This window comes from Puntigrus tetrazona, chromosome 1 (genome assembly GCF_018831695.1).
Source record: "Puntigrus tetrazona isolate hp1 chromosome 1, ASM1883169v1, whole genome shotgun sequence".
Classification (NCBI taxonomy): domain Eukaryota; kingdom Metazoa; phylum Chordata; class Actinopteri; order Cypriniformes; family Cyprinidae; genus Puntigrus; species Puntigrus tetrazona.
In genome coordinates this window covers 20,084,171-20,096,422 of record NC_056699.1, presented here as the reverse complement: position 1 = coordinate 20,096,422, position 12,252 = coordinate 20,084,171, and the positions used below count along the sequence as shown (strand labels likewise).

The window sequence follows — 12,252 nt, the reverse complement described above, 5'->3', positions numbered from 1 at the left end:
AAAATATAAAACAAAAATGTGATTTGACATTGAGATGACATTGAATCTGTTTTTACCTATCCAAATGACCTTTAAAGTTGTTTGTTATTACAGGATTTTTTTTAAGTATAATTAAATAATTCAGATTTTTAAAATTCCAATATTTTCCTCATTTCCATTACAATTGTAATGAGTGTAGTTGATATTTTTTATATTACTATTTTAAAGTGTTAACGTCTGCTGCATGCTTAATAAATACGTTTATAAAAGGAGAGAGACAAACAATGCTTCAATGGCCTTGTTTCATTGTATTTTATTACAAAGATGAAAATCTATAATATTTTTAAGGGGACAAACCGATGAGGATATTAGGCTGAATTGCCCTCAGATGCATTTTTTCTGTATATTACATCCTCTGAGGAAAGACAGATGACAGTTGTGATAAAAACAAGGAATTTTTCGAGACCACTCATATACAGATAAAGCAACAGAAGCGGATTCCATCTCTAAAACCATCTGGATGCTGCTATGGTTCCCAAGGCACTGATCAACATCCGCCTATTAAGACAAACACAAATATACCAATTCAATGATAGGTTAGACTCAAATAAAAGCTGAAAAAACATAGATGAGTGAAATAGAGTCAAAATCTCAAATGCTTGCACATATTTTCCAAACAACCAAAAACAGTTTTACTGTTCTACCTTGTTTCCATGAAGTACCAGAGCTCTGAAAACTTGTCCAAAAGGCTTTAGCAGCCGTAGCACACCTATAGCAGCACTGGGCTGATTGGGAACATTGCATACAACCAGCAAACGGTCCAAAGCCGCCAGCAGCCCCTAAAACACAGTGGGACTTGTTGAAGAATGGATGGCGAATTTATTATTATTGTTATTAAGTTTGAATATTTGAAATGGTTCCAGAACAAGTGATACTTGCATTTGATAATGAGGGTCCCACAAAAGCATGAAACACTGACACCTGAAGTAAAAGTGCACATCGAAAGTATATTAACGCAAAGTAAATAAATATGAATTATAAAATTGGTTCCGTTTATCCACTAGTGTGTCGACTCACAGGTGAGCTAAAGACAACGGTTTGGGACACAAGCTCCAAACGTTGCTGTCTCATGTGAACGGGGATAGCAGAGTAAACCTTCACCATCTCCTTAGCTGAGAAGTCAGTTGGAAACATCAATAAAGCCTGCAAAAAACACACACACACACACACAAGCTGATACAGAAGAGCTGTATTTTACTGGAAATGCATTGGTAATTATTGTTTTACAAGTGTAACATATGCATCCTAAAATGACTCACACCTTCTTGCGTTCTAGACAGGTCGTCGTGTCAATCTCGGTTGCCATCAAAACCTCAACAGAGTGACCAAACGGAGATGCCATTTTGCTGAGTTCGCTCTCAGAGTAATCAAGAGGGATTCCAGAAACACGAATCACACCCTTCTGCTGGAAAACAAGAGAACAATAAGAAAAAAAGTGAACTGCTGAGGTTCCTAACATTTCCTTAAACATTGCAGCTCTCAGGCCAGCAGAGGTCACTGTTCATTTGTTTTCATGGGACTCTCGGTGCGAACTATTCGACATGCGTTATTTGCATCCAGCAATGTTGAGACTAAGCTGATACTTTAATGGTTTAATGGAGGTATTTGAATCATTATGGTGGTAGTGGTCACATTTCAGACTAGAGAACAGAGACCTTCATAAAACACCTTCAATTAGGGTTTTGCTTTGAGGACATTGAGGGCACCTTGACATCATGAACCACCAGTGTTTAGTAGGCCTACAACTACAAGAACTTACAGTATTTGCTTGTGGTTTTGCAGTTGTCTGAGTGACTGGCATCTGAATGGCGAAGGATTCAGCGGTTTCTTCCGATTTTGCAGATTTAACTGGAAAGGAAGACTGCCTATGACCTTTTGTCATGGCGTTGTAAGTGTTGGATCTGTGTGGAGAGGACAAGGGTCCTTGTGTAGCATAATGTCTTGCTTTATTACAGTCTGAAGAGACAGCGCTGTGCCTTATGTTGCTTTTTGATCGAGGGGGAAAATAGACCGAAGCAGGCCTCCAGCTGGTGCCTTGCTGCAGCCTCTTTAGGAAGGAATTTGATCCTCTTCCTGGAAGGAAGGCAAACAGGGATTTCTAATGTTACAGCTGCACACTTATAGTCCAAAAACAATTATTATTGAATTAAAAAAAAAAAAAAATGAAATAGGTTGACAGCATTAAACATGAAGAAATACATTAATAAATACTACAAGCAAACACCCACAAGCCTACATGGTATATACCGCAAGTGGTTTGGAAGACAGACAAACAGATAGATTCTTGCCATTCACCATTCACAATCCTCAGATTCCTCTGTTCCCCATAAGTGTGTGATGAATCTTTGGATGATTTCACTTGAGCAGATGAGATCCATCTAGCACGGCCACATTTACTGTCCTTTGTTTCTTTGCGCTTTTGAATGTCTTGTATAATGAAGGGGAGATTCTCTGCTGTTAACTGGTTGTCTGGGCAGTGACTGAGTAATTCCAGATCCTCAAGAGAAAGGCCGAGGCTGGTTAAAGCTTTGATCAGATTTTCTGTTGGATACTGCAGCATTGTTTGTTGCTTTGGCTCTCCCTCTTCAGTCTGTGGTCTTTCAGGAGGCATCGTTGCTTTGGCTGTCACTGACTGGTATTGAGAACAACTCATATGTGGTTTTAAGGCGAAATGTTTGCCAAGATGGTTAGAGCTGGATTTAAAAAGAGATTCCTCAGATGTCGGCAGTGGCAATGTTGTGTTATTATGTATGATGGGACTTAATGTTTTCTCCTGAATAATCTCTTTTGGTAGAAGTGCAGCACTCTCTTTATTGGCAGTGACTGAATTCATTTCAGTGACTGTTGTCGAGGGGTGACTGACCACGTGAGGAATTGAGTTGGTGTGTTTAAAACCCCCTGGGTGCTGGTACATGCTTAAAAATGAGGATCTTTGAATTCCAACAGGAGGTAAGAGATTTAAAGGAACAAGAGGGTTCCCATTATTCCCAGCTGCAACATTACTAATCAGGCTCAAAACTAGCTGAGCTTCTAGTTGGGCTAGTCTCAACAGGAACGCTTGTGCTGTTCCAAACAGTGGTGGCGCACTGGAGAAAACGCCGCTCGTCTGAGACACACACACTGGCCTGGGATTGATTTGAGCAGCATGTGGACGTCTGTGGGGGAAAAAATACAAGAACAGGAATATTTAATTCATTTAAACTTGCACATTCAGCATCTTTTTTCTGGATCCATTAATTTATTCAAAAATGCTTTGAAAATATAATTCATCTAGAGTTAAATAACTATGAGATCGTCATGAAAAAAAAGAAGAAAAGAAATGATTGAAGAGAAAGAAAGCCTTTTAAAACGTTTTTTTGTATAATAATTAATTATAATTTTTATATATATATATATATATATATATATATATATATATATATATATATATATATATATATAAAATGTTTTTTACATTTTACTACATCTAGAATCGCTGAACTGAGGATTTTCCTAAAAAAATGTATAAAACATTTTCAAAACCATATTAAACAAACAAATCAAAACAAAATCAAACAAATAATCTGGCACATGTTTTGACCCTGTCTGTTCAATTATTCAAAAGAACGAGAGAGAAAAACATTTGCTGTTAAGATTTTTCTTTCATTTAGGACATTCATTCTGACTGATGCACAATCTTTGCTCCAAAGTAAAATATAAACTGTGAAATAGCTGAGAATATGTACAAAAAATTATTTAAAAAGCTTAATGAAAGCACAGCTAGTCTCGACAGAGAAAGAAAGGACAACTTCCCAAAGGCTTTCACTCAGACATGTGCTCACTTCATTACATATAATTAATAACACACCAGCAGGGTGTTTTTCAAACACTGTGACAGCATGTCCTTGTAACATGAGCAAGAGGTGAAAGACATTTGTCTAGTGTAAAGTACCACACAGCTGCCATAGTTTCACAGCTACAGCCACATGGCCCCCGGCACTGAATAATGTGTAATCTATTATATCATTTTATATATAATATATATAGAAGATTTGCACAAAAGGGTGCACATATGAATGCATATAAATGCATAAAGTGAAGAGTAAGGCCATCAGTCAAAATATGATAAAAATAAATGTTTTTTTTCAATCATACAGTGATGATTTACTAGGACAAATGTAATGGTTAGGCCTCCAAAATGTTTAATTCTGTGGAAACGTGCATCTAAAACTGTATGTGAAAAACTGTATGTGACCACTTGATGTACAATTTCATAACATCTGCCTGTTTCTTAACACACTTAGTACACCAATAAACTGTGCACTTTGTTAAAATGTTTGCATTTAACTACAACGTTGCATTTAATATCAATTTTATTCTAACATTTCCATTGAATTTTTTTCAATAGCCTGCATTTAAGTGTAAGTAAATTTTTCATTCAGTTCTCATTTTTCATTCACCATTATTTCAAAGTATTTTATTTCTGTATACTCTTTTTAAAAGTATGTCAAAGTGTTCCTTTGATACCAAATTGAGCTTAATGTCTTGTGGTCAGTACTTCATTCCAATGAATAAAACGTAATGTTAAAGGTTAATGCTATTTAGCACGTCTACCAGGAGGCATGTCGACGCAGCTATCTAAGATGAAACAATCAGTTACGATACGCCAAAGCACATTTTGTCAGCTTGTCACATTTGACTTGCTGATGAAATATCGGCTATAGTTTATATGATCTGTTTGTCCTCTGAAGCTAAGCAGGCTCTGTGGGATCAAATGAACAGCCCGTCTGAGCCGGACAGATAAGAAAGATATGCTGGGGACGTTGTGGAAGTATAGGCTTTCAGATAGGCTGCAGTGAAAACAAATAAAATTTAATACGAAGAGAGACCCTCTCTGCATATTGAGAGCAATGTTTTACAGTAGGCTATAATTTCAACAAAATAGCAGAGCGGTATGTTCCTGTGTGATCTCTGACCCCTGCTAGCCTATAACTGAAATACCAAGTGTAACGAGAATCAACATCCACCAGCTTGCTTTCCTTAAGAAATCATCTGAGCCTTCTCACTTTATCAGGCTCACTCATCGGTCACACATCTATTTAAGAGATCTTATTTATAGACACGATCATCTGATGCAGGATCACTCCCAGAAGTATGTCCAGATTCACACATTCAGCAGATTCACACATTCATCGACTCTCGCTTAAGGACTAACAGCAAGGGAAGTATTTTAAACGTCATTATCACAATAGCTCTTTAGCTATTTTTTGTTGTTGTTGTTGCAGGAATGGTATGATGGCCCGAAGACACTGCGCGACGTGTCACTCGGCACATGGTGCGAAGTTAACAAGCTAATTTGATTTACAACTCCTGGATAGATATTCATCATGCTGTCTTCATTCCTGGAAGGTGGGAACATTGGAAAAGTCTGTGTCGTGTCAGTCAAGGGCAACCCATTACATAAAACTAAAAATAAACATGATGATAGAACAACTTAACGCAATGTTTCTGCTCTATTATACTAGGATATGGGGATTTAGCACTTTCTGGAATGAGACCAGAAGTATCTATGCTGTTAACTCATAGAAATGTTAATGATCCAGCACCTCGAAAAGGCCAAACATACTGAATTACACAAGCCTCGCCTGAAAAATTCAGGTATCTGTTACATCTAAATATGGAGCTGGGGGGGGAATCCTGTCGCTCTGGTACATGACGTCCTCAATGACATTAACCAGATCAGTATATCCTCTGTTATCTGGGCTTGTAAATTTGAACCACTCTCTTAAAAATAAAGGTGCTTTATGACGCAATAGAGGAACCTGTTCATGAAAATGATTCTATAAAGAACCTTCAACATCTGAAGAACCTATATATATATATATATATATATATATATATATATATATATATATATATATATATATATATATATATATATATATATATATATATATATATATATATATATATATATATATATATATATATATATATATATATATAAAATATATATGTATTATATAGTATAGTGAATAAAAATGATTGGATAAAATCATAAACAGGGATGAGAATACCAGCATTATAAATAAACAGCATTATAAATTGCAATTTTTTGTCACTAATGAGTAATCAAACAAATTACTATAATTCATTATGATAGCTATTATTAAAATTTTATTATAATTCTTGACTGACTGCTGCGATATGTTAGTAGATAAATAGTGTAGATGAACGTGCAATGTTTTACAATAGTAATAATTTATTATATTTTGTGTCCATTTTATTAATTTAACATTTAATATTAAGTTTCCCATTTGAATTTTTTGTAACGCAATAGTTACAAACCCTGGTAATTTAGTTACTTTAAAATTATGTAACTCGTGCCCAACACTGATTATAGGTAATTTTGTTGTAATTTGAAGATAAAACTGAAGACAATCAGTTTATAGTAAGCCTGTGGGCAACAAGAGACAGAGACATGCATGTGACTTTTGAGAACAAATTCAAGACCTTGACACACTTGTCTTGTTAAAGTTCACAATGGTTGTTAAAATGGAATCCAAGCAGGTGACACGACTATCCTGTGAGCACCAAAACAGTTCACAGTCATAACTTTCCATGGTTGTGAATTGAGATTTTCGACTTTGGTTTTCGACACTGGTTTTGTGTAAAATTAGGGTTTTGTTTCTTAAGAACTACTCAGAGAAGAAGCATAAACCGCTACTTTCAACTTAAATTAGAAAGGAATAAAGCCAAGTTCTATTATAATACCTCTTATTCAGGTAAATATATTCTTACAAAAAAAAGATTAGTACCTTGAGGTACCAAAAAAATCACTGTGAGATATCAGTTAAAATAAGAAATGAAGTTACATTGTGAGAAATTGTCAAATTGTGAGATAAAATGTGTAATTATGAGAAATAAAATCATAAGAGAAAGTGTTCAATGCATGAGAAAGTCACAGTAACTAAAAAATAAGGATGAGGTTTTGAGATGAAAGTCATAATGAGATATGAAATTACATTGAGATGCAAAGTCTTTAATTAATGAGAAATGAAGAGAGACATTAAGTTAAGCATTTAGTGTGGCCCTGAATAATATAATATAGCGTCATATAGAGTGATGACACCGACAAGACAGCATCAGCTGTCAACAATAAAAATAAACACCTCTCTGTTAAGAAACCAGTTGAAAACCACTTTGATTGAAAGCTTTATAAGAAGATGTGAAAAACACAACTTAATTAGGTTGGTGTTTAAATTTATAGCAGTATGTTAAAAGTGAAGCGTTAAGGAATGGTTACTATACATTTCCAAATATTTAGAGACTATTTATATGTTTTCAACACAACCCATGCTGAAAGAATAATTCTAATAGAAGACACTTCTAACAAAATTCTTATACTCACACGTTGGCTTTAGTTAAAGTTGAGTTGGAGGTTATTTTTCTTTGGAGTGAATTCTTCATTATTTATTACTTGAGATTTTAGAACTCTTCAAATGTTCCTCCTGATCGTCATTTCAGATGAACTCCAAAAACTACAGTTTGAACACTATCAGAAGCACACAGACAGAATATTGACTCCCAATGCAAAGTGTCTTTTGTCTACCTCAGTAAATTTTATCTCACGCCTCACTCCAGTCAGACACACACTGTAACACATTCTTTCTTCTCACATGTTTTCATCCCCCAGACTCACACACATGCTTGCCTTTCCAACACCACCCCCTATCATTTTCCTCAAGGCTTTCCTTTAGGAGCACCTCTGCAGCCATACACTCTCCAGTACACACTTGACAATATTAAATATAACAAGTACACAACAAAATAATGATCAGCACTGTATTTTTAGTGGTCAGGGCCAAAAACGTGATTAGCGTAAAAAACTTGATCACAGGATAGATTTTAAGGTTTAATGGATTGTTTACCATTTAACTTGTTTAAGAAACTAATACTGCACTGTATCACTCACACCTCACTCTTATTTTACACTTACTTTACGAGATGAAAAACGGCAAGTGAAAAAAGTAGTTCGTCTGAATTCATAGCATTCATGAAACAGTAAGTTTTCAGATAAGACTGATAAAATTCAGAAATGCACACTTTATTAAACCATGAGGTCACAGGAGGACATTTGGATGGACCAGCCTTGCTATGACAAAACAAGAGTCACAAAGTACCTACTCAAAAGAATGAGAAAACTGTGCTTCAACTATAGCTTATGTAGGGTGCGCGATTAGCCTTTTTCACAAAAATTGGAAATTAGGTCAGTGCAGAATAAAATTAGTTTTCTCAAATAATGCTTCTGATCCCTTATGATTTGTCTGTCTTCCATCTTATTGTTATATAATCTATAAAGAAATAAAATTTTCCTTGTTTGTATGGGTGCTCAGACTGCTGAATTGTGAGATAATGAGCTCAACATAGCCCTGGATGGTATAAGAATAGTGGGAAAAAATCACATAGAGAATCATAACGTACAACCAGCCCCAAATGGATAGAATGGCGAAGCTAACTGAATTAAAAAATGAAATTTAATGATGACCCAAGCAGGCCAAACAGTTAACTGTGAAATTGATGCACTTTGTAGAGTACAGCAGAGGCAGTTCAGGCATTTTCATTGTCATTGTCTTTGATTCTCAGATTCATTCTTATTAAGTACGGCTGCTGTTGTCATAGGAAAAAACTTTTATCCTGCAAGTGCCGAAACAGAAACCAGAAACCAGAAATGTGGTGTGAAAAAGGCTAATTGGTGCAATGGATACAGCTGTATGCAATCAGTGCAAAGGATGATGGGAAATGCATTCCAGGGTGATGTGTAATAGTCTGTGTAGTGTGAGGCTCAATATAATGGGATTGTGACCTCTGGTGTTAATCTGGCAGAAAGCTATGGACCGGATTTGAGATTTGATGCATAACAATCTGACAAAAAAAAATCTGGCAACATCACATCTTGATTGGCTAAAAGTGTGTCCCTGTCATCATCAGCACCAGTCTCTTTGCAGTGTGTTTGCGTGTGTTTAGTAATGTCATGATGACTGATTAGATGGGCTTTGTGTTATCCAGTTGTTAGTATTTTTCCATTTAACAATTTGTATGTGTGAAAACCTCAAAACTGACCAACCCAAATTCTATCCACCCACCCAAGCCAATATTTACCAGCACAATCAAATGAAAAACCGTGGTGGAAACCTGCCCAATCTGTCCATCATGTTTTTCCCAAATCAAATCAAACTTTATTGTCTCTCTGCTTAGAAAACAAATAAAATGCAAATAAGATACTGAGAGCTTTAATGATTATTCTAGTTTAGATTATTTTTAAATGAAGGGACAATGTGCGATGAATATAGAGTAATTAGATTAGCTGTATGATCCTGATTGGTGTTTTATGTTTACTCTAGTCTTGAAGAGTGAAGAGTGAGAGATATATTCTTCTTTCTAATGCAGCAAAGTAGTAACTGATTACCTTACCATATGCTAATATTGTCCATTCTAGAATTAACCCTGCTGTGTTTGTGTCTATGTTCACTTATCCCTATTGCATTTTACATGGATTCTTACTCTGTCCGAAAAGCTGAATATTAATACAGTACAGGAACACTGAAGGCCCAACGGCTAAAAAGAGCAAGTCTCCCTCCTCCCATTCTCACACTTACTACAGAGGCACAACTGAGATTGTGTTAAGCAGGTTGTGCATCACTGTCTGTAACTACAGCAGACAGTGAACACAGCAACATGAAGCACCGTGGTCCTGCGAGTTTGTCCATGTAGCAGATTGACATTAAAGCTTGACTTGATTTGGGTAAAAACCTGATGGACAATACTATGCAAACACAATCTGTAAGAGCACAGGCACACTACCTCAAAAACAGATTAAATAAAGCCAAAGACTTTGGTGGCTTGTTGTTGTTGGGACTGTTTCCTCAATCCAGGTGTGACATTTTACAATCTAATAGTGGAAAAATAATTTCAGATGTGGTCAACATTCTGTCCAGTTTAGAAATTATGCAGTATAATTCAAAACTAATTTGCTTACCTGTTTTTGAAAGTCATAAAACATAACAATTGACTACTTATTGATTTTCTGTTTCCCCAGCCGTGTACTACCATGCACAATTCATCCTTCCAAAGCAACAATTCAGTCTCCATGTTGCATGAAGTTGTACAGTGGCACTGCATTTGCCAGGAACATTTTGGCACTCTTGTAATTACTATCCTTACAGCATTGTTCTTAATTTAGCAATGGTAGCTGCAGCTTGGCTGATTGGAGCAGCGAACACCTGGAGCATAATTCTCTTAATAACAGACTTTTTTTCAGATGATATATTCTTTATCCTTTTTTTGCACTGCAGTAATAACAATCTCATTTTGCTGTGTCTATGTCCTTTGTACCTTAAGATGTCCAAGACCAGGGGACCAAAAAAATATACAATAAGGCATAGCTTTATTTTAAACAATGAAAAGTCCCATGTTCTTCTTTGTAAAAAAAAGTAGTAATTGATTACCTAATCCCAATATTGTCTATAGTAGGATTAATCCCTATCCCTATAATCCCTATTGCATAACACCTGGATTCTTACAGAAATGCTGAATAATAACAACATATATGATTTATATAGAATTCATTATTGTGCTTAAATTCACAGTTTCAGGTAACATTAATGTATGTGTGTATGTACGAATAGATGCTTATGAATTAGTTTAAAGTCTGGCAACAATGGCTTTGGTCTTGATTTGTCCCAAGATTTTTTGCTAATGCAACATTTTAAACATTTTAAACAGAGCTTTTTTGTATTTTTCATTAATGTCACCTTTGGCTTGCTCACTTGGGATTGTGAGTCACTATATTATTTCCAAATCTGCATAGAAAGAACATTCACATCTCTGTAAAATAGATAAATACAAGAAAGTGCACATCTTACCTTTAGTAAGTAAACAAAAAGTCGTGATTTGACTCTCAAACAATAACAAATGTGAATAGTGATGATTATTAAGAACATTTGCAAAAATAACAAAATAATAATAATAATAATGATAATAAATAATGAAAGACAATTTGTAAAAATGTCAGTGTATGGTAACCATGTTCATAACACACCATGGTTTTCTATTCAAATATTGCACCAATATTTGCTTGAATGATATGCCACAGAAAATGTGGACATTCAAGAGCACACATTAATGACATGAAAAGAAAACAATCCTATGCTGACACAAAGTACTGTGAGCACATGGACATTTATAGTTCCCTATACAGATGAAATAAAGGCAGGCAGTTTTTGAGGATCATCACTAGTGGGAACAAATAATCAATTCTGTAGTATATTTTGAATTATCTTTCTTCAATCCAGGTATGCCATTTTTTCCTCCAATAATTCAAATGCATATACTGCAGGCTTTGACTCATTCATTTCTGTTTTCAAGCTCTACAACCATGTGTAATTCATCCATTGATGGCAACAATTTAACATCGACAACAGATGAAATTTTAAAATGGTATGACATGTGTCACGGACATATTGGCATTCTTGTGGTTAATACCATCACAGCATTATTTTTATTTGTGGGAACACCGATCCACTGCTGGTCTCTCTGGGTATTTCTTCAAGGGAACATCAAACCCAACTTGGTGTTTCCACTAAACATCACTGTACTGGAGTTGCTTTTCAGTATTCATTGTATTGTGGACTTAATTAGTACCAAGTATCTCGCAATAGCATTCTTTCAGTTCTCTGTGTTTCTCATCGGTCTCTGTTGGACAGTCAGACCTCTGCTCCAGATCTTCATGTGTGTGGAACATTACCTGGCAGTGATTCATCCAGTAATGTTCCTGAGATACAAGGGCATCCAGTACAGGATCGCATCGGCAGCAGCAGCTTGGTTGATTGCAGTGGGCAACAGCCTGAGGCTCTTTTTCTTTGGAATAGAATATTTCCCAGATCATGTATTCTTTTTGTTTTTTGTAAAGAGAGTGATGATCATTTCATTTTGCTCTGCATCTGTCCTTTGCGCTCTGAAGCGTCCAGGACCAGGAGATGGAAATAGTGTAGAAACGACAGAGAAAGACAGAAACAATAAAACCGTCAGAGGCAGAGCTGTTGAGAACCAGCAGAAAAGCAAGGCCTTCAGAATCATCTCTCATATTTTAGCGTCCATCCTGGTTTGTTATTTGCCTCTTGTGTTAGCCTATTTTATGCTCATGTCTAATATTAGTGAGCAGGTATTTGCATG

At 35.7% G+C, this 12,252-nt stretch overlaps 1 protein-coding gene across 3 annotated transcripts; it reads right to left on the bottom strand.

The window, feature by feature from the left end:
• Nucleotides 1-267: 267 nt before the first annotated feature.
• On the bottom strand, nt 268-7,695 carry si:ch211-89o9.4 (uncharacterized protein LOC566247 homolog). 3 transcript variants are annotated; one of them, XM_043243892.1, is made up of 8 exons: nt 7,430-7,695; nt 2,335-3,194; nt 1,799-2,112; nt 1,301-1,444; nt 1,057-1,212; nt 919-960; nt 684-818; nt 268-537 (listed from the first exon to the last, which is right to left on the bottom strand). In XM_043243892.1, the coding sequence occupies exons 1-8, from the start codon at nt 7,486-7,488 to the stop codon at nt 364-366; spliced, it is 1,884 nt and encodes a 627-aa protein (XP_043099827.1). In that variant the 5' UTR covers nt 7,489-7,695; the 3' UTR covers nt 268-363. The 3 variants fall into 3 exon arrangements, with proteins under 3 accessions (XP_043099827.1, XP_043099910.1, XP_043100005.1); XM_043243975.1 differs by having other exon boundaries at nt 1,301-1,441; XM_043244070.1 differs by having other exon boundaries at nt 1,057-1,182; nt 7,430-7,694.
• Nucleotides 7,696-12,252: the final 4,557 nt, after the last annotated feature.